Source organism: Mixophyes fleayi, chromosome 3 (genome assembly GCF_038048845.1).
Source record: "Mixophyes fleayi isolate aMixFle1 chromosome 3, aMixFle1.hap1, whole genome shotgun sequence".
NCBI classification, from domain to species: domain Eukaryota; kingdom Metazoa; phylum Chordata; class Amphibia; order Anura; family Limnodynastidae; genus Mixophyes; species Mixophyes fleayi.
The window spans coordinates 262,678,048-262,701,542 of NC_134404.1; the positions used below are offsets into that span (position 1 = coordinate 262,678,048).

A 23,495-nucleotide genomic window follows, 5' to 3' on the forward strand; every position below is an offset into this window, starting at 1 on the left:
GCCATGTGCCTGTTCTATTACGAGAGGGCCAGATTATTCTGGAAATTGAGGGACAAGTAAGGGAAAAGTTTTTCTGAAAGGCAAACAATGCGCATATTATTTCTTCATGACCTGTTTTCTAGGATGTCGAAAACAGAGTTTGTGTTTTGGATATGTACGAGACCTGTTTTTTGAGTTGTGATCTTGGAAAATGTCTACGATTCTATTTTTCATTTACCTGAGACTGTTTAGCAGTTTGCATGATTTGTTCTTTTAGTTTTTGAATTGCAGACATGAATTTACTCGCCTGTTCATTGAATATGGGTTCCATTGTCTCTCTAATTGCTTTTACCACATCTGAGTATGATATTGGACCAGACGCTGTTTTCTGTACTATTTCCCATTTCGCCTTCTTTACTTGGTTTGGGACAGTAGAATCCATCCATATTTTTTCTTGTCCCAATTAATGCGTTTCTGTTTAAACAAATTTCTGCATCTTGGCAAGAAATACAGAATTATTAATATCTCTTCTCGTAGATTACAGTATAAATAGGTGACAGGCTTTTTTTTTCTTTCAATAGGAATTACATGAGAGCGTCACTGAGGCCACAATAGGGAGTGGAGAAGAGCATGGTTCTCTTCTTCTAAAACATTGTAGGAATCTGCACCAGATTAGTTTCAGTAGCAATGGTAGTTATCGCATGTAATTATAGGGTGGCAAGTTGTAGTTGGTTTCCCTCTAGTGGTGAAAAATATTAATAGAGAGGCACTATATTTTCCCTTCTTTTCCTTTTTCCTTCCCAACTGTTAGGAAGTATACCAGGTAAAGATTGATCAAGTTACACACTCATATGCTTACATAGAGATAAGGCTTCAGTAGCTTTACAAATATGCTTGTCATTTAGGTTTTAATGTATATCACTGATAAAGTTACACAGTGTTGTATGCGATCATTGTGCCATATACATACACTATATAAATTCAGATGCTTGACCATTACACCAGCAGGGACTGTAATGACATTGTATACAAATACACATACTTTGATATGGAGTTGATCTCCAATTTTGCAGCGATAACAGCTTCCACACTTCTTGGAAGGGTTTTCACAAGATGTTGGAGTGTTTCTGTGGGAATTTGTGCCCATTCATTCTGTAGAGAGCATTTATGAGGTCAGGCATTGATGCTGGACAAGTAGGCCTGGCTCGCAATCTCCATACCAGTTCATCCCAAAGGTGTTCAATAGGGTTGAGGTCAGGGCTCTGTGCGGGCCAGTCAAGTTTTTTCACACCAAACTCATCAAACCATGTCTTTGTAGGCCTTGCCTCGTGCACTGGGGCACAGTCATGTTGGAATAGAAAAGGGCCTTCATCAAACTGTTGCCACAAAGTTGGAGGTGTAGCATTGTTCTAAATGACTTGGTGTATGTGTTTATATATATATATATATATATATATGTCATGTTGAAATGCCGTTGGTCGATTTTTCAGGCCTGGGGACAAGGTCCTAGTCCGGGTTCCAACCCGGGAAATCCAACTTTTCGCCCACTGGCAAAGTCCATATGAGGTCCTAGAGGCTGTCGGCCCTGTCAATTACCGGGTCTGCCAGAACAAATCTAATTTATTACTATTCTAAAGGAACATCAATATTGTAACAAACCCACTAACAATGTAGTGAACAACAATTATAAACTATAATATAACTAAAACCTTGAATCAAAACAATATAACTTATAAAAGCACAAATAGCTGCTAATTTAAATTAGGGACCACCTCTTGGATGATATACGAGTCTACTAAAAGCATCATTAAATATAGTAAAATTATCTTACTGGTGCAATAACTGGGAATGACCAATAAATGATTGCTTTAAAAAGAGTAGCAGAAGGGAGCATCATAGTCTTGCCATTGGATATGGCTCTGCACGTTCATTTTGACATATACTTGGATCTTCCTGATAAATAGGAAAGAAAACACTTTAGTGCATGAGCTCCAATACCTGAGCACCAAGGCTGTTTTAACAGCATTAGATGGCTGCTTGAGTACAAGTGAGTAGGAGAGAGGAGGAAGGCGACAGACACAGATCCGACAGCCCCCCTCCACCTTCATGCTTTCACCCTCAGAAATGCTCGTTCATGCCTCTGTTCCGTTATATAGTTCTGAATTTAATGAAAATAAAATGAGTGACAGAGATTGCGGTGACCCATTTATAAAACCAAATGGAGCGGAGTTTCGAAATCATGGGAACATAAACGTGTGCGTGTGTGTCAAGTTTGTGTTTACCCTTAGCCTGTCATGGAAGGCGAGGGGGCACATGAGTGTATCAGCCTGGGGCAGTCTGAACTTTAATTAGGCCCCGGTCAAGGAATATTAATTAATCCAGTCATCTATCCCTGTTCCATTCCACACTGAATTTCATTACAGATAAGTAATAAGGATATTACTGTTGAAAGGTTTGGTCAGAAGCCAGATTGAAACGGATTAAATACATTTTTTACTTTATAAATGCTGCTGATGTGGGAATGAACACATTTTCCCGTAATTTTGGATAATATAGGCAATAAAAAGATAGGTCTATGGTCTGAAATAATGCTTCTGTCACCACTTTTGTGGAACGGCTCTAATTGCCAATGTTATCCAAAGTCATGGAAAAATGTGTTCATTCCCAGCTTTTACAAAACAACAAATTTCCTTAGTCTGTTTCAGTCTGGCTTCTGACCAAACCATTCAACAGTAACTCCTACTAGAAGAAAAATGTATCCAATGTCACTTGGTTGTTCTTTGTATTTTTCTCTGAAAGTTCCTTCTCTCTGTGCATTCTTGAGAGAGAATGCTACTGCTACCTTACATCTCTATCCAGAAGTTCCCAGGGTGTGTATATAAATCTGGAAACACATAAATTACACATACTACATGTAATTCACACACATGCATGCATACCTAGTTTTTATTATGCAGGCATACAGCATGCATGTGAACTAATTGCAGTTCAACCATGTAGCCTGTGTAATTCATAATTGTCTGTAATTAACTGGTGAGTCTATTAAACCAACACATACCCATCTTTCCTCCCATCAGATTTCTCACACACATTGATTTGATATGAACAGCAATGTATGTCATGTGGCTATGCAGTGCAAAGGCAAGGATAAGAAATTCTAACCAGGATAGTGAGAAGTCTACCCATATTTTCAGCCAAAAAATCTCCATTGCGACTCCCATATCGGAAACATTTGCAAATTTCACTTTCTAAGAACAATGTAAGTAACGGACAAAAAGCTGAATAATAAGACACACGCAATACTAGTCAAAATACTAAATACACCATGGGATTGCTCACAATAGAATATAGACAAAATCTGCAACAAAATATATAATGGTGCAATCACATGGAAAAAGAGACCACGAGTAGCCAATATAGAGTGGTGTCTTGATGTAACCACTCCTGAATGACCTTCTATCTATTAAGTAGGTGGGCTTACTGGACATCAGTTAATTTGGCGACAGTCAGCTCCGTGTATAAGGTTTTTTCCACAAAAGATTAAGTTGGATCAAGACAAGAAGAAGATTCCAGATATTTAGTATGAACACTGCACTACAGAAAATATTATGCCAACAACAATATTATTAATAACTATAAATATATATATATATATATATATATAATTATATATTAGAGATGCTCAGGCTCGGATCCTCAAGAACTGAACACACCTGAACTTAGGGGATCCAAGTACCGAGCCGGCTCGATTCTGTACTTTAGCGCTTTTTCGGAATCAAAAATGAGGCAAAACATTATCGATACGTCGTTGGATTCAGGAGTTTTGAAATCAATAAATACCGCCCTCCACGGCGATCTAGCGCCATTTGAAAGAGGGACACAGAAGGGGTAGCACAGTGTGTAGAGCAGTTGGGCAGCCAAATAAGATAGAATTGAAAGACGAGGTGGTAACAGTGTTCAACAAAGTCTACAGTGACATTCAGGTGAGCTTATTCTCATTGCAAAAAAAATACAAATACTAATGCTGGCAGGGTTGGTCTAATTCTGCAGTCAAATTCTACTGTGTTCTATTGGTAACACACAAAGAGGAGAGCTCCATTGCGAATTCTCATTGCAGAAAAATACAAATACTAGTGCTGTCAGGGTTGGTGTAATTCTGCAGTCAAATTCTACTGTGTTATATAGGTAACACACAAAGAGGAGAGCTCCATTGTTAATTCTCATTGCAGAAAAATACAAATACTAGTGCTGGCAGGGTTGGTGTAAGTCTGCAGTCAAATTCTACTGTGTTATATAGGTAACACGCAAAGAGGAGAGCTTTATTGCGAATTCTCATTGCAGAAAAATACAAATACTAGTGCTGGCAGGGTTGGTGTAATTCTGCAGTCAAATTCTACTGTGTTCTATTGGTAACACACAAAGAGAAGAGCTTCATTGCTCCATTGCTAATTGTTATTACTGAAATACAAATACTAGGCCTTGCAAGCTTTTCTTCTGAATTTGTAGTCAAAGTTTATGGTATTATCAAAATGGATTCACAGCAGTACACAGAAGAGCAGGAGCACCAAGCAGCTGCTGCCACCAGTCATGATGATAGTAATCCCTGTTTGTCATCTGGTAAAGCCTATGTAAAAGTACATAGTGTTTTTAAGTCAGGGAAACAAAAATGTAAAAAAACACCTTTTACCTTGGTCAAGAAAAAAAGAGCTGTAATCCAGGCAAAATTGTCTGCAGAAAAAAATAAAATTGCCAACATGCCATTCTACACACGCAGTGGCAAAGAAAGAATGAGGCCTTCGCCTTACACTATGAGTGCACAACTGTTACTGAGGCATCTTCTTGTAAGGTCATTCAGACTCCAAAAGTTGTGCCCAAATACTTTTACGTGTGAAAGCCAAGCTGGAAGAAAACAGTAAGGCATTAGAGGAAAATGTATGTTCAGATTCAGAAATGACACAAATCCTTGAGGAGAGTCCATCCACGAGTGCCATGTGTAATCGTGATCATTCTGATAGTGTACCCATAAAGAAGGCCCCTTTCAGCATTTCTGCAGATGTGTGCCCGAACAGCCCGAGTGTAGCCGGTGATACACCAATTGAGGATGCCACTTTGGAATTGCAACAGGATGAGGGGGATATTTGTGTAGCCGACGAGGGCGCTAATGAGGATGGAGGTTGATGAGGATGATGTTGTTTGTGTAAGTCCTGCACCGGTGGATGCAGTTCTGGCACGTGACAAGAAGAAGAAGTCCTTTGTCGTGCCTATATATATATATATATATATCTTACTAAGGGGCAAAATTCTAGTTGTCTATAGCTAAGGGGGAACAGTTCTAGTTTCCTATAGCTAAGAAGGGACAGTTCTAGTTTTATATTACTAAGAGGGCACAGTTCTAAATATATGTTACCACAGGGCAGAGTATAACCTGATACACCAGTCAAGGGGTAGTAGGAGGGTCCAGTGCTTCTTTGCACTGGATAGTAAATCCTTTGGTTTGGAGGTGAAAAATACTGGTGAAGTGTGGTGGAGGTCTACTACGTTTAGGTTATTCCTATTCACGAGTCTCTGTGTATCCAAATAATTTTAGCTCACCATTACAACTTCTTTTAGGCTGTTGATATTACTTCCCCCCAGTGACCTCCACCACAAACAACTACAAGGGAGAAGATCTGCCTCCTATGTGTTCCAGGAGCGGATTGTTTAATATACAGTTTTGGACAATGTTTTTCTATGTTCACTGTTTTTTTTTCTTAGTTCACGTTACTTAATTCAAGTTTGCCTGCCCATCTCTTCTTTCCGTTAACTATATCACCCCCACCCACGTCCCCAGGAGGATCTTCCCATCTCTGTGTACAGATATTATATCAAGAGGGAAGAGCCCGATAAGAGAGAAACTGCATTACTAATATGGCTGTGATAATAGATATATATAGTTGACACTAAGGGCTAGATTTACTATCAGGCGTGTTTGTAAAGCCGCCGACTTTCGGCGGGTTTGGCGGCGGTTTAGCCATCGCCGGATTTACTAAGGCTAAAGCCGCCGTCCACACGGCCAGAAATGATGTTTCCAAACCCGCCTCTGTATAAAGCGCCATGACGGTTTCAACAATGTTCTACATACAAACAGCCGGATTTACTATTAGGGGGTTTATAAAGCTGCCGGAAAACTGCCATTTAATAGACCAAAATGAAAGCGCTGCTTGTGAGCAGCGAGATTGTTCAAACAGTGTGCTGTTTGAACTATTTAGCCATTTCTAACATAAGAGAAAGAGCCATTTTGTGCAAAGTTTCCTCCTTTAGGATTGTATATGGGAAATGGGCAAACTGGCATGTAATTTGAGGTTTTTTGTTTTTTTTTCCCATCCTGTATTATTGAATCCTATTTACTGATGTAAAGGTTTACCGGCCACTCCACGTGCATTTAAAGTGCGTATGAATCTGGAATCTTTGCCTGATGTGGACGTAGTACCAATGTTTGTACTCATGTAAACCAGGTTCCTAGATATATTTGGTGGGGTGCTTATGTATGCACCTGTTAAGGTGTCTGATATTATCCTGGCTTGCTGTCTGATACATAATCTAGCTTTACATCAACTTACCCCACCGATTATTGCAGTACACAGTGAACAAGTAGGGGCCCGTGTCCCATTTGGTGATGTGCAGAGCACACAGGGGGGAGGCAGATTTGAGACCGTCTCATTACAAACTACTTTAAATGTAAGTGCATACAATAAAAAACATATATTGGTTTTTGATTTTATGTCAGTGCAATGGTTTTATTTATGGAATATTTTAATAAAATTGGACTCTTTAAACAGAGGATAGTGTGTACTGTGAATGTTGTGATTGTTAAAATCCCTGGAAAGTGACAGTTAGAGGTCAATGTGTACGTGAAATTAGTGCATCGTTTTAAATAAAACAGTATACTCTTGTTTAATGGGAAGAAAAAAAAGAATGATATGAATGAAATATAACTGCATTTATTGCATTACAACATAATAAAAGAAAAAGTATAACGCTTACACAAAACATTCCCCAAGAATACATTTTTGCCCTAGCGCCGTCTTTTCGCTGGCATATCACTGTGCTTAGCCCCACTCTCTACCCTCCCTCGCCCACCCCTGGTGCGAGCACCTCTCCTTGGAGGAGTGCTATGTGTCGATCTGCTCGGCGTACTAACAGTACTGGTGGAGGCCGATGAAAAAGGTGCCGGCAAGCGGGCAATGAGTTCCTGCTGGAGTTGGCCTGCCAGCCGGATAACATTGGCATTCCCCTCGCGAATGGAGGAATGGATGGCGTCCACAGACCCAGACATTTGGGCCAGCTGCACGTTCGTTTGCTCCAAAGCGCTTGCCAGCCGGTTTATTGCAGCAGGGATTTGGCTAGTGGAGCGGTGTATTCGCCTCAACTGGCCCGCGATTTGGGACATGTGGCGAGTTTGGCTTTGCATAAATATTGTTTGCTGCTGCTGGAAAGCGCCAATAGACAGCGCCATTTCTCTGGCTGGGTGCATAGTTGGAGGTGCAGGTTGCTGGTGTTCTAGTTGTTCAGCAGGGCCAGGTGAAACTTCCTGGAGGCCAGACCAGGGTGATGGTCGTTTGATCCTCTGGCTCAGGGGACATTTCCAGGGACTCCGCCTGAGGTGGCTGGTATGAAGAGGGCCCTGTGTATGAAAAATGACGGTAAGTATATAGTATATAATATGTTTGTATATTGCATTCTGAACACTGGATAGGAAAGAATATTCTTTAGCAACTACAGATTCTTTCACAATGTTTGCATTCCTGATTTCTAGTCCTATGCTACCTGCGGATGCACTTATTATCCTTTTAATACCCATTATCATTTGGACTGTGTAGTACATGCTGGGTTATTTTGACTAAACTGCATGCTATAAAAAGTGGAGATGTTGCCTATAGCAACCAATCAGATTTTAGCTGTCATTTTGTTGAATGCAATAAATAAAGTAAAGGTATATTCTGATGGGTTTCTATAGGCAACATATCAGTTTAGTAAAATGTAGCCCTAACTTCTCATTGCAAACAATAAAAAGAAAAAAAACAAAACATTGACAGCAACATTTGCACAGAAAATCAAGTAACTCCATAATTTCTCTCCTAAACAGAAATCACGCACCTGCTTGCTCGTCTGTGCCCGAATCTCTCGCTGAAGGTGGAGGTGTAGGTCTGGCACTGGGACTGAACTGCGGTCCTGGCGATTCTGGATGTATTAGAAAAAGCATACAATGTATTTCCAGAAAAAAACAATTTCCAAATATACTGTTTATTGCACAAATGTGTTTGCAATTTTTGTATTTTTTTTTCTATGAGAAAAAAAACCCTTTACAAACTATTAGAGTCAAAAATACACTTTGAAAAAAAAAAAAAAAAAAACAAATAAGAAAAAACGTTTGCAAAGAGAAAAGCAGTTTTGCAAAGAGAAAAGCAGTTTTAAAAAGAAAAAAGCATTTTTTAAAAAAAATAAAAAAATTAAATACTGTTAGAGTAAAATATGCAAATAACTCACCAACTACTTGTCCAAAAGAGGGCGAATCCGTGTCTTGGACGTTTATCCCCTCGACAATCTCTGCCGGTATTATCTGTCGCAGCTCCTCCTCGTACGTTGTGTACTCAATACGAAGAGGGGGCCACCACCCGTGCGCCTGGTTGCCCTCTTTTCCTGGGCCATCTTCTCTTTCAGCCTCCTTTTTATATCAGAAAACCGCTTGCGGCAGTGCGCCACTGTCCTCTTTAGTGGACCCACCGCGTTCACGGCATCACAGACACGCCCCCACAATTGGTGACGCCGCCTTAGAGGTGTCCGGGCTGCCAGGTTGCCTAGTATGACCTCATAACAGGGAACGATATTGTGCACCAGCACACAATTCTCATCATGTGAGAAGCGCACATTCCTCCCTGTCTTGGTCTTCCTGCCCTGACCTGTCTCCTCAACCTCTCCCTCTCCCTCCTCTGACCCCTCAACCTCCATCTCCCTCTCCTCAGCCTGTTCTCCCCTCCTATCTCTGGACATAATGACAAATAAATGTCAAACACACAAAACACAGAAAGACTTACAAACACAAAAGACAAACTACACTAAGTACAGACACACTCTCAACACAGTCACACACAAGTAACACAGACAAAGAACAAGTCAAATACCAAAAAAAAATACAGAAAATAAAAGAGAAAATAAATGTACAAAACAGAAAAATACCACAGGACTACTCACACTTCAATCAGATATCGCTCCACCAATCCACCAAACTCCAACTCTCACCAACTCACAGCAAACCACTATCCTCCAAACTCCTCTCACAAAACTCCTTAAACCCCTATCAAAGAAAAAGTGTCAGGCCAGTGGTTTATATAGGGCTTGTGATGTCAAATCTCCTGACTTTGAAAATAGCCAATAGTAACAGGCCAGGAGACAGGTGTAATTTTCAAAAATAACCGCCTTTACACAAAAGCGCCGTCATTTAAAGCAAAAGCGCCATGTTCTATTCAAATCCGCCGGCGGCTTCGAGCATTACATCCCGCCGTGACATCACCGGCGGCTTCAAATTGAAGCTGATATGCGCCCATTAGTAAATCCGGCTGTTTGCAATGCAAACCCGCCGGAAAACCGCCGCGATGCATGGCGGCTTCAAGCCGCCATGCATCACGCCTGTTAGTAAATCTAGCCCTAAGTGACTAAACATCCCAGAAAATATCCAAAGCCCTGCGAGTAGTTCAAGCAGACAAGGTAGATATAGCACTGATTCAAGAAACACACTTCAAATACAGCCCTCAGGCTTCACTTTTATGCACCCAATGTTTTCTATAGCAATAATTTTAAAGGGAAAACAAAGTTGGCTGCTATTCTATTCCCTAAACATATCCTTCAGTCAGATAAAAAGACGAGTAGATTAGAAAAAGAGAGGGGTGATTGGATCAGCTTAGTTAATGACACAGTTGGGCATGAACGTTTTGTATATACCAGCAGGAAATGTTATTTAAAATATGAAAATATTTGAGGTCATTGACTGAATTCCCCTTATACTTTAACCTCCATGTCGAGATCTTCTGAAATGAATTTAACCTGCAGGCAACTTATGATAATGTGTTTAATAAATATTGTTTTCTTTATACTCTGTTCTCTGTATTATATAACCTTTGTATCCTATTACACTGCAAGAAGGATCTGAACTGAGGACATGAACTTTTTACACAAACATTATAGAAATTTGAGCAAGCAATAGCTTCTTCTCCAATGGCCAAAAGTCCTGGCCAAGCAGGCTTCACAATTTCTTATTAAAAGACTTTCAAATACAGGCTTACTCCCCTTCTGTAGGAATACAACTCCATCTCACAAAAAATAAAATAAATCACTAGGTAATCACTAGATGCTTATAGAACAGTCCGACCTAAACAGGGAAAGTGCCCTTTCTAATGCCCAAGCTACAGACCAATTTCGCTCCAAAACATTGACATAAAGCTCATGTCAAATTGATGGTAAAATTTTGCTCCCTGAGATAATACATTGAAATGCGATTGGGTTTGTCCTTGGACGCTAAGCCTGAGACAACACAACCAAAGTGATTAACCTGGTGCACCTTGCTTCCCAAAAGGAGACCTACTCAATCCTTTCGTCTACTGATTCCCAGAAGGCATTCAACAAAGTGGATTGGGGTTTTATGATTGGATTTTAGGTCTCCATAGAATCTTAGCCCTATAGGACTCAACTGCAGCTAAAATTCGCTGCAGTTGAGTCCTATAGTCGGGTCCATGTCAAAGTTAATATCAAATATGGCACTAGGCAGGGCTGCCCGCTATCACCTTTAATATTGGTCCCTGCATGAAGGACCTTTCTATATACCTGATGGGAGTGCTTGCAGATAATGTCCTTTTGGAAGAAAGTGATTCTCACCACCAAAACTATTCTGAAATGTGAGGTCCAGGTAAATCCAGGTTTCTAGCTTTTAGTTATGGCTAAAATCCCTATTGGCAAACATAAAAAAAGTCTAAACAATGCCATAAAAGGCAGTGATCCCAATCCAACTAGAAGAACTCTTTTCCCCACTTTACTAAAATATTGTTATAAAAGAATAGAGTACTACATGATTTTGAAAGATATTACATAATTAGCAAATGACAAATTTACATTTGAATTCTGTGCTGCATGGCTACAGTGGATGGAATTTAAATAAACGGATCATTACAAAGGTCACATGGTAAGGGAGTCTCAATGTCAGGAGCCGCGGCGGCCACGGGCACCGCCGCGACTCTCCTCTTTCCTGTATTGACGTCCCCGGCCGTCGCCATGACGACTGGGCGTCACTTTCGGACGCCGAGTGTGTTAAGCACTGCGCCCCGGCAAGTGCTGCAGCCGGATGCATGCGCTAAGTATAGCCTGTGGGGTAATGAAGCAGCATTTATTAGGTAGTGCTGCCTGTTGATCATTACAGGGCTGAGCCCTGATTGCCCAATTTCTGTATATAAGGCAGGGAGGGCTTAGCCTCCCTGCCGGTTATAGCGTCCTAGTGTGTTACTTGTGCTGACCTGCTCTGATATTCTGCTGGACTCCTGTTTTGACCCTTTTGCCTGTTTACCAGATTTTGCCTTATTGCCTGTGCCCCTGACCTTTTGGCTTGACCCTTGGATACTGCTGATTTGCTCGTGAATCCGACCCTTGCCATGTTTTCTGACTATTCTACCAAGCAAGTGACCTCGGATTGTTCTCTGGATACATTGTCTGCTGCTGGCCCTCGACCCTTGCCTGGACTTCACTATGCTGTCTGCCATAACTCTCTATTCCTGGGTTCTCCGCAGCCGGTACACATCTCACGACCCTCCGTTTGTCTGCAGCCAAGTCTGTCCCCACCACTAGGGGCAACAGTGAACACCAGACTTTCCGAGCAGACTCCGGGTTTTGTTGTACTGGCTGGAGGGGTTCCTAACACTCAATGAATCGGGTGAGGTGACTTTTTAGGATCCTGGAAAACATTAGGGCATAAAACCATAGCTCTTGGCCAAATTTTGGGTAAACCTATGCCTCCGTTTCAAATGAGAACATTACATACCTCCTTCTCCTCTTCCTGTTTTTTTGTTTTTACTATTGCTTGTTTAATGCTGGCCTAAGTCAGTTAAACTGGTCATCGCCACCCCTGGTTTTACAGTACTAACCTTGGCCACAGAAACTCTTAGGGATGGTATTTGTTCATACTAAACTTTTTTGTACAGTCTGTTCCCAACATTACTAAAATTTTATATTGTTTGTATCATTTTTATGTTCTTATTTCTTAAGTTTGAATAAAGTTGCCAGGACGCCTCAGTATTATCAATTATTAAGCCTACTCCTTGCTTGAATCAATAGGTCCAGCAACTTCTTGCCTGAACTGTATCAAACTCTTCAGCAAAATATTAAGACTTATAATTAACAAAGGCTAGCATTACACACAAACCATACAACATAACACAATATATTTTTAAAAAATAAAAAAAGCAAACAAGTTTACAAACTGAATTACAGCAGATTCACCTTTTTCTTCTTTTCTTTATATAGCAGAAAGTAGTATTACAATATATTTTTGTTTAGCGATTCAATTTGTGAATTGGTTTTTTACTTAGGTCCCGTTTTTTGAGGTTGGCAAAAACCAACAAAGCGAACCTTAGTGAACTGTGTGGTTAAACTTACTCTTCTAATTTAATATTTACCGTTTAACAAATACCCTAGCTCCATTCAGATTAGTCCCGCTAGAAAGATCAAATGATGTATTTTTATGTTTGTTAACCAACATAATTGGTGTATATATTATGTGTATCATATTTATATGTATGATATCACTATAACTGATCAATGTTTTACTTAGCGTTGGATATATGAGCAGTATAACAGTCATGTAGTATGGGTGTGTAAAACCACATATACCACAAGATGAATTATGAAAGTGCCTCCCGGATACTGCCCTCTGTACTGAGCCAGAACTGAAATTGGAAGCTGCTGCACAGGTACAAACAGTCAGCTCTGGTTCAGTAAACACATAATAAAGCAGGTTTAGAGAGTCACACAAATTAAACATGAGGTATGATCAGTAGCAGGAGCTGCTGGTTCATCATTTTTTCAATGCAGAAACGCACATCCTCTTCACCTGCATTAAAAAAAGGAATTGAATTAAAAATCGGACAACAAATACAAATAGAATGGGATTGTGCAGTAGATTGCTTTGGCTGTCCACTGGGGCATATGAAATTGCAATAAGCAACTCGTTCAGCATTCAACCATGTAATACCATGATGTCTACTCAGAGCCCCATTTTGTCTAAAACCATTCTTCAGTATAAGCAGAAGAAATTCACAGCATGTGTCAAAATTATAATATCCATAGAAGCTAGCTTAACCTTCATAACTATGGCAAACAACATAAATGGAGCAAATTTAAAACTCTTTATAAGATGTAAGTCATGACAGGACACCAATTATGTAATATACACTACTGAATCCCAGTAGTGTAACATATTAAGTGTGACTTAGTAAATGTTTGTCCTAGGAAAAGAGGGAAGGAGACTAGCCATTAGTGCGCTGCCTTAGAACATTGTGGGAATGTTATAAATATATAACATACACACATCTCACCATTAGTGATATAGGAAACATTAGCACTTAGACCGTCCATGGTTTCAATTAAGGTCAACTGAGGCACAAATGATACCTTCCTCCAAAATTTACAACTTAAACCCTTCTACTGCTACGGCCATTACAGTTATACCATAGCTTACTTGAACCGCAGCTGTGCACGCTTATGCAGCCAGCCCCAGTCAGTGAACAAATAGCAAGAGAGGCTCCGTGAGGCAATGAGGGAAACAGGCGCTATAACATTATGGCACATAATGTACTAAGATATATATGTATACACACACACACACACACACACACACACGTATAGTCACAGTCAAGATTATTGATATACAGAATGTTTGATAAAAGTGGTATAAATAGTACAGAAGTACAAAGTACAGGAGGCATATCTAGAATTACAACATGAGTTTATCATGACACTTGCTTGTCTCACCAGACCTACTGTTGCAACATGACCTATTTGCACAGTGTGGTAATGTTTAGGAACCTCAGAGAGGTTTTGCAGGGTTGACAACCGGTTACTCGTGAACATATATGTATAAAACAGTCTTCACACCAGAAGCTCTTACAGTGCAATAAAACAGAAATAAAACAATTCCTCGCCCTGACACATAAAATAAATTCCACCGTGGAAGCAATTAAATAATGGAATAACTACTCACTGTTGAATACTTCCCTGTTGCTTCCCCTTACCAGAAACCACTCTATTATATTAACACACAGAGGCATCCAATAGAATGCCACATCTTGTACCCAAAGACGTCCTCGGAAGACGTGCTCTACGTAGTAGAGCAGGGAGGGGTGACTGAAGGGAAGGCAATTACATGCCTTAATGACTCAGGCACAAAATCTCCAATAACTTTTAGAAATTCCTAAAACAATCCTTTAAAAAGACTAATAGGCACATTATTTGCTTGAGCTTTGAGGGTCCAGGAAGCCACTATACTAAAGACGAACTAGGAAAGGAGTGTCAGATGACCTCTGAGATTGTGGCTGCGTTTCACTCATACTATGCCAAATTACCTTTCTCGGCACCTCCCTCAGGGCCACCATGACCTCCGACAAATATCTATTGCTTCCTATATAGCGGAGATTACATTTCCTACTCTCTCAGATGCCGATAAAACTTTCCTCAAACAACCTCTCACTCCAGAAGAGTTAGTTGAAGCCATTAAGTCTTCCCCTTCTGGAAAAAATCCAGGATCGGACGATTTCACAATTGCATATTCTAAAATGTTTAGGGACAAAGTGGTTCCCCTGATAATTTGTGCTTTTAATGCAATTTCAGATGACACCCATTTTCTAAACAGTCTCTGGAGGCGCACAACACTGCGATTCCTAAAGAGGGAAAGAACCTGTCCCAGTGTCAAAGTTATAGACCAAATTCTCTACTTAATGTAGTCGTGACTCGGAATGCGAAACTCATAGCAAACAGATTAAAGATCAACTTCCTAAACTGATCTACTCTGATCAGGTGGCTTTTGACCCAGGTCGAAAGGCATGGGACAACACCACCAAAGTTATAGATTTAATACATGTAGCTTCAAGTTCTACCAATCCCTCCATGCTTCTTTCCGCAGATGCTGAAAAGGCCTTCGATAAGATAGACTTGTAGGTTATGCAAAGTATATTGGCACACATGGGACTGGCCTTCACAGGATTTTGGCACTCTATAAATATCCCAATTGAGAAATCTGTCGTTATCTCCAGACAAAACATTTTCTGATCTCAGCTATTGTTCATAAAGACATGAGCAGTGTATCCACAATATATGAATCCATGTGTTTGTCCTCGGCTTGTCCATCCCACATGTTGTCCATGATTTATAAACTGCTTATGGAGAACCTATTTGACACTCTCCAGAAAGTTACGAGAGACTGGGAGCGAGACCTTGTGGTGCAGTTAGGGAAAGTGACTGGGCAGATATTTTGTGCACTCTGGCTTGCTCCGTTAGGTTAAAGGTTCAGGAAACCCAATAAAAAAAGTGTAGACCAGATGGTATCGTTTTCCAAGTATTTTGACAAGGGTCAAAGGGTCCCAGGGGTCCCTAATACATGTTAGAGGTGAAGGAGGCCGTGGGATAACCTCTTCACATCTGGAGGAGGTGTTCTAAATTGCGCAACTTTTGGAATGGTGTAATTTCAATTTTAAAAACTATACTGGGATGCGAAATTCCAGACTCTGTCTTTTTGACGCCTTAATAGGATTTCTATGTCAGTATCCAAATACAAAAAATCTCTTGCAAATCAACTTAATTGTGCTACAAAAGAGTTAATCCAGGTTCATTGCCGGTCTCTTACTCCTTCAACTTTAAGTGGTTTGCCAGGAGAGAATATTTCTGGAGTACGGATGACATTATCCTTTCTCCTGCCGACAAATTTGGAGTCTATTGCACCACATGGGCAGTTGGTTGAAATGTACAGACTCAATACTATATAATTCTATACAATCCAGACCATCATAGAACCCCTCTACTGAGGCTACCACCACCCCCCCCTCCGGTTGTCCTCAAGAGACCCTGGGCCCTAGGATAGGATACTATGCATGATCTTCCCTCTACTTACCACACTCCCCTCAATACTCCCCTCCTCCTTGTTTCCCCCAGTTTATTATATTTGCGTATTCCTCTCCCATTCCTTGCTCTCAAGTGAAAGATACTCTGCAATTTATATGAATATAACTTTGTTTCTTCTTGACTGTTATGGATGCTACTACCAATTCAAAGTTCATTTGTATTAATGGGCAGACAGACATTTAGCTACACTTTAATAAGTCTTATTTTACAATTTGTTCGGTGTCTGTTGTACTACCAAAACATCTTTAACGCTTTGATTTGATTTACCGCTTTGATACACTAGTGTATGTTATACTTGGACGGTACTGGTTTACTTTTACCAAAAAAAAACCACTAATAAAAGAGGTAGTAGTAGTTTGTATTTCTACCATACTCAGCAATGATTTACTTCTGGAACTTTGTGGATAATGGGGTTTTGGATAATAGATTCCATACCTGTATTTGGTAAGAATAAAATTCTTTGTAGCATTGTCTCTGTATTTCGTGAAGCCTATGCTTATTACATGGAGACCTCTCTTTGCAGTAACAAAACTAAAGAAACACAAATTTATTTAGGCTATTTTGCACAACACTGCAGAATATGCTGGTGCTATTTAAATAACAATATTGTAGGGGTAAATATTAATCACTGACAACTATGTTAAACACCTTTCTGATCCAAACAGAGCGATAAACATAAAAGTAGGAATCTGTAAACAAAGCATTAAAAAATACAACATCAGATCACCCATGTAAAATACTTTTTCCTTTTTAATATTAAGACAGAAATGGCAAATTAATTTATACACAGATCTTGAAGAGACAACAATGAAAACAAATGTAAAACAAGGCAAGACCGATAAGCACAGATCTATCTGTAAGGGCAACCTAATGTGCATAATTATTGCAATATATATTTAATAAAGGCTATTTCTAAAGCTCTCTTTCGATAGTATTTGCCATCTCAAAATAATCTGTACTGTTAAACATTTCCCCAAGATTTGTTAACTTTTACAGTACTATTGTTTTACTTTCAATAACTATTTTTTCATTTAAAACGTTTTTCTTTTAGACATTATAAAGATGGGTTCTGACTATTTTGGTGCACTGATTAAAGTCAATCTTTTCCTGAAGCAGCTAAAATAAGATAGAAACCCCAAAACTCAAAAACAAACCACAAGTTTGATCTGAAGAAAAGAAAAATCATACTACATGATACAAGACACCTCAATTACAAATATATCATCATTGCACATCTCAACACATCACAAAAAGTCTGCAATTTCCCTTTAAACTGATCAAACAAATATAAATACATTTTAACAGGAAAAAAGTACTGGGCCAGCCAGTACAAACATGTACAGAAAGAAACATTACCCTCATGGCTAGTAGCACAATGAGTTGCAAAAATGAATCTGGGTTTCTGTGAAAATATTAGTTTTATAGGGAAAATGTGTTTGTAACTTTGGAAACCAACATTATTAATAATTGAAAGCCATTTTGTACCTATACAAAAATATTTCCAAAGCATAAAATAGTTAAAAAACAAAGCTGAAAAAAACTGAAATCTACATAAATTAAAATAAAATATGGAGGAGACAGGATCAGTATTTTTGTGATGTACATCTTTGCAAACGTCATAGTCTACATGTTGATGTATGAGCAGAATCTTTTTTTGTTTCAGTGATCAGACCGCAGAAGCTCAAACAGTCACCAAACAGAAATTAAAAATCTCACAACACACAAATAAATAAAAAGCATAAAAACAATGGGGTCCAACTTTAAAACATGCAGAGTCGTTGCTGCATTAAAAAATTGAATGCCTTAAGTTGTAAAAACAGTAGGTGGACTTTAAGTCTTCAGTGGTTACGTTAGTGGCTGTAGAAAGTTTCTGTGCCATTTTGGATACATAATTCGTTCCCCCACCATTATATGTCATTACTTAATATTCATCTAAAATAATTGACCATAAACTCTTTCTTCTTTTACAATGTCTTCAAATCAAATTGAAATGTTCATTAATTAAGTTACACTTTAACCCAAGAGTGTGAATTATTCCAAGGTTTAGTGGTAGACAAAAGCTACATGAGAAGGCAAAACGAAGTCTTGTCCGCTATGTGACAAACAGCCAGTGCCTTAAAGCTTGCATTCCCTGTGCAGCCTGAGTGTAGTAGAAGTCCATGTTTGCAGCAAAATCTTTACATATAGAAGACTCCATGTCGCCAAACGTACAGTATAATGCAGTTCCACCAATGCTAACAAACACAGTTACAATGCAAAGTGCTATCAGCAAAATGCAGGAGCCTCCACCAATCTCTTCTGCAATAAAAAGAAAAATATTGATGTCAGTGCAATTTAATTTCTTTAGCATCATAACACAAACTAAAAAAACATAAGCTTTAAAACGCAACACGCTTACATGAGCATGTGTTTTCTTATATTAAACTCGTCAAATAATTTAACATACAATATATCAAATGTATGGCAACGTTTACAGACAACTTGGAAATTGTGTAAAGTAGGAGCAATTTTAGTTTTAACCACTTTTTTTTTTTAAACTCTACTTTAGATTTAATTTGGGCACAAAGTTCTGAAGATCTTCTGACTTATACATTGTGAACGTCAAGACAAAGGAAGTTAAGCTGGAACTAAAGCTAAACAACAGTGGACAGTAAATTGCACTGTCTTATATTTTATTGTTTTTCAAATACAATCATTTTTTCCTCAGTAAAGAAAACTGTTCTGCATTTCTGTTCGGTTTATAACATATACATTTTCTTTTTAGAATGTCCATATCTTCAGTCAGACTTGAACTAAAATAACCTGCAAAGATAATTATCTAACCTGATACAGCAGAAAACTATTTTAATAATTTCTACACCAATGTTTGAAAAAATTAAAAATAAAAAAAATTTTCCAAAAAGAACCATATAATAGATATATTTTGGTTTTGTAGATGTGTCTGAAAGGAAGTATAAAATAACAATTTTTATAAAAGGATAGGTTATTTTTATTAAGTTTCTTTCATTCATCATTTACTACCATCTATTAATTTTACTTAACGTGCCTTTATTAGCCTCCGACACTGAACATAATTTTTATACAATCTGGCTCAATGCTCATTTGCCAAGCATATTTTTTTTTTTTTTAAAGAAAGAAAAAAGAAGTTTCCTTTAAAAAATCCCTTTTTCTAATATAAATAAAAAAACACTGTAAGGTAGTCCCAAACTTACTGGATAATGCAGGATTGTGGTTTGTATACTACATACCAAAACTGTGATAAAAACGGACCTCATATTAGCATCCTTTAATGGACATACCTTGGTCGAGAGCATCTTCTGTTTCCTGAAATCGCACTTTCCTCTTTGTCTGTTTCTGTGATGACTGGCCGAGATTCTCCCCCTCGCTTCCATCGCGCTTCTTTAGTATGGAGACCAGCCCGGAAGCAGGGTTCACCTAAACATTTACCAAAAAAAACACAACAACAAGTGATTAGGCTACCTTTCTTGATAAAAGTTAGAACAAACCCCTTCCTATGGGATCAAAATATTCTGCCAACAACTTAATATATCTACATACTGTTTGATCAAGATAAGATGTCATCTACAGAGGTCATCAGAAATAGTATAATCAGTAGGCAAATTATGTTGGTGAATGGTCAAATGGACACTTTAGAACTCTGCGACTTTATGACAAGAAAGCCATGGTGTTCTAAAACCAGTAACATTAAAGGGAATGGAAGAATGTTATCCTCCTGTTACACTGGCACAATTCCACTGCCAAAGCACTGCACGCAGCAATCGGACAGCGGGACAACTAAAGCATGACAATGGAACACCATTCCACATTTACTTTAATGTTACACTAACTGAGCATATTGTATTTTCACTTTACAACACTACGGCTTGTTGCCAAGAAAATTGCAGTGTTCTAAAACTCCCATTTGACACTGCACTCAATTTGAAACAACTGAACACAGGGAGAACATACAAGCTCAACACAGAGAAGGCCATGGTCGGGAATCGAACTCATGACCTCAGTGCTGTAAGGCAGAAGTGCTAACCAATAAGCCACCGTGCTGCAGAGGCAGAGTTGCAGTCAATGGTGTAAGCTCAGAAGATGGCTGTTAACCAGTGGAGTTCTTGTCAAAGTGTTAGAACTTTTCAATATCTGGAATTAACATGCTTTGTACTTTATATGAATATTGTAGCAAAACACAATGAAAACACAATGAAATGCACAGTGTTTAACATTCAAGTTGAATCTCTGTTACATATACATATATTTGCTTTCTTCATGTACTTATGCAGAGAAGGGACATCCATTTGTATGCATGCCAGCATATTTTAAAAAGAGTGAACGAAGTGTACACATTTGGTTGACCTTTTCAATATATTTTACAGTTGGGAATTTATTATCTTCATATTCAAAATTAAATAGTACATGTCTTTATGCATCACAGGCTTATAAAGAGAACGTGGTTTTTAGATGTATATTTTGAATAAAAATTGAGCCTTTCCACAGAAAGTGTAAATATATTGTGACAATATAAGTAAATGTGTTCCTGGCACTGTTTTTCTTCTCAATATTATCAACCTTAGCTCAGTTTAGTCTCGGCACTTTGTTCTTGTTCTTTCTTGGGCTCCCTTCTTTGAGGCAGGGTTGGTGTCTCACTCTCTCTCCTTGTAGGTAGGAGCCACCAATCACCAAATGTACATCTCCACACAACTACAACATTTTGTGTTCCCTGCACAACATGTTAATTGCTAAATTTTTGGCTCATAAAATTAGTCCATGGCTCCTACCATTTAGATCAAATTGTCTAGGCCTGGCCTACAGTGTCTATTTGCCTGCATATAGCAGACAATCTAAATACAGAGATTTCCCTCAGACTTTTGCTTGCAGCTTTCATTAAACCATTCTCTAGATCAGACAAAAACTTGGCTTTCACATGACATTACATACTATGAACAGTTGGCGATAGTAAACAGCAGCAATCCCATGCAAAAGAAAATGGTGTTTATTTGTTGTTTTGTTTTTACTTTTATTTTTTTAACATAAAGCATTGTGGCAGACTGTTAGGGGAATGTTGGTATATTCCATTCTCCCTTGGTCTGTTTCTGATTTATGTTTCTGGACCATGGAAACCACAGTTACATCGCACATGATGTAGTGGACAGAGAGGCTTTGGAAAGTTCCGCTATCACATGACATGCTGAAAGCTGTGAGCCTATGTCTGGCAGCCATTTTTGTTTGCCTACAAGAGACCTTTTGAATAGGCGATAATTATTTGCAACAGGATAGCTAAGAAAAATGATGCATGCTTAAAAGGAACTTAACTTGCTATTTAAAGAAAACAAAATATTCTTTGTGGGGATTACAGCTTTAAGTTTTATGATACCTACTACACCATTTCCCTAAATAAGAACACTATTGCAATACTGATAAATTACAGTATGCTCATTACAATAAAATACACTATGTGAGTCTCTCTATTGTATCAGCCAAATGAACTGCACTTGTTGATTTTCCCAGACTGGCTTTATCTTCTCTGTGTGGGAAATCAAAAAAGAAAAACACTAAATCTCTCTTAAAACGATTGACATAATTAATGCAGCTCTGAATTAGTATCAATATCATACTTTAAATAAACTGGATTTAGCTAAACCATCACAAGTGCAACAAGCAGGCAACATGGCTTTTAAATTTAGTTATAGGTTACAAAGCATTTGAAGTCACAGCCAAGTCATAATCTACTGGATTTAACATGTGCAGATTCTGTACTCAAGCTCAGCAATAAAAAGTCACACGTTACAGTATTGTATTTCTAGTACAGTTGCATGTGAGGGAGGAGTACAACTGAACATACAGACATTTTGATCATCCAATCAGAATGTTTGCTCTAATATACAGCTGTCATTAGACTGATTCTATAATACAGAGAACATTTTAGTGATCACTATATAATGCAGACCCCACATTTCTTGTGGCCACTTAAATGCATACCTTAAAACTCCGGCAGCTACTAGACAATGTAGAAATAATAAATGGCAAGTTAGTTAGGTGAACGTCCTTCATTTGTCAAAGAATTGTGTGTGTTCCCTTTGTCAGTGGCAGCAATATGGACAACACTGTCATAAGTGTGTCAAAAAAGGGTGACCACCCTAATGACATCCAGCCAATGGCAGTTCTGTGGTTGGAAAAATAATGCTTATAAAAAGGAGTCAACAGACTGACAACTTATGCGTAGTGTCAGGGCTACTGCCAACTTACAGCCGATTTCAGCATTGTAACACACAACTTGCTGCATGTTTTCACAGATGGAACATGACAGCTGATGACCCAAGTGTGGCCCCAGTGTGCTTAACATTGGAGCATGGGAAAAACACTGCCTACTGTGATGGAAGGATGAGGAAAAACTGTCTAAATCCAAAGCAGACTGGTTATGGCATAAACTGCAACCCATGGTGTAAGTAGGGCATGTTTGCAAGCCAGGATATCTAAACTCTGTTGAGGTTCAAGAGCATCCCGTCATGGCAGCAGTATACCCAACTTAGAATAACTGTATTCAACAAGATAATGCATCATGACACAAGGCTGTGAAAGCCTTGAAATGGTTTCAGGAATATGGCAGCTAATACAGCTTAATACAGCAGTCTTCTCACTTGTTAGCTCTGAATCCAATCGAGCATATGTGGAACAAGAAGAAAAAAAAACTATTCCGAGCATAGATCTACTACCAGCTAATTTGCAGATCAGATCTCTAACAAGTTTAGTTGATAAGAGCCAGTATCCTGTGCTGCACACAAAGATCTGTTAAGCCCATGCTCCTTCAAATTCAGTTTGAGAGGAAACAGTGGAGCAACCTGCTATTAGATAGATGTATCTAACACAATACATAATGACGGCTGTAGGGGTGAATTTCTGCTATAAATGGTTCAGAATTTCTTCTTAAATATTTTCAAACAATATCACATATCAAAACTCAATAACTGAAATTAATGTAATCAATGTAAGCAAACAGACCTGTACACACACACTTTCTAACAAGTGTTTACTTAGTTGTGTGACACAACGTCAACAGTGCCTGCAGTGCTCCTACAGGTTAAAGCTTGGTAGATATGCTGCACAGAGGACTTGACTTTGAACACTATTATAAGGAAGGACTAAGTAAACAATTTTGTCTATGCTTTTAACAGGTGTTTGTCATCGCCCATGTGGACGAGCCCTCATATTCATTTTTCGAGAGGAGTTTTGTTACCTGACTAGACATTTTTTTTTACTGTTCATATGATAATGGTCACTAAGCCTCCATTTTAATATATAACTATGAGAAAAATCCAAAA

The 23,495-nt window shown here is 38.7% G+C and overlaps 1 protein-coding gene across 4 annotated transcripts in view; it reads right to left on the bottom strand.

Annotated features, from left to right (window-relative positions):
- Window positions 1–16,902: 16,902 nt before the first annotated feature.
- Window positions 16,903–23,495, bottom strand: part of CNST (consortin, connexin sorting protein) — a 110,111-nt gene continuing 103,518 nt past the window's right edge. For all 4 annotated transcript variants that reach the window (XM_075203533.1, XM_075203532.1, XM_075203534.1 and 1 more), the window contains 2 exons: window positions 19,470–19,605; window positions 16,903–18,468 (listed from right to left, as the gene is read on the bottom strand). In XM_075203533.1, coding sequence (XP_075059634.1) covers window positions 18,263–18,468; window positions 19,470–19,605 — 342 coding nt within the window. In that variant the 3' untranslated portion in view covers window positions 16,903–18,262. The remainder of the gene's footprint in view (window positions 18,469–19,469; window positions 19,606–23,495) is intronic.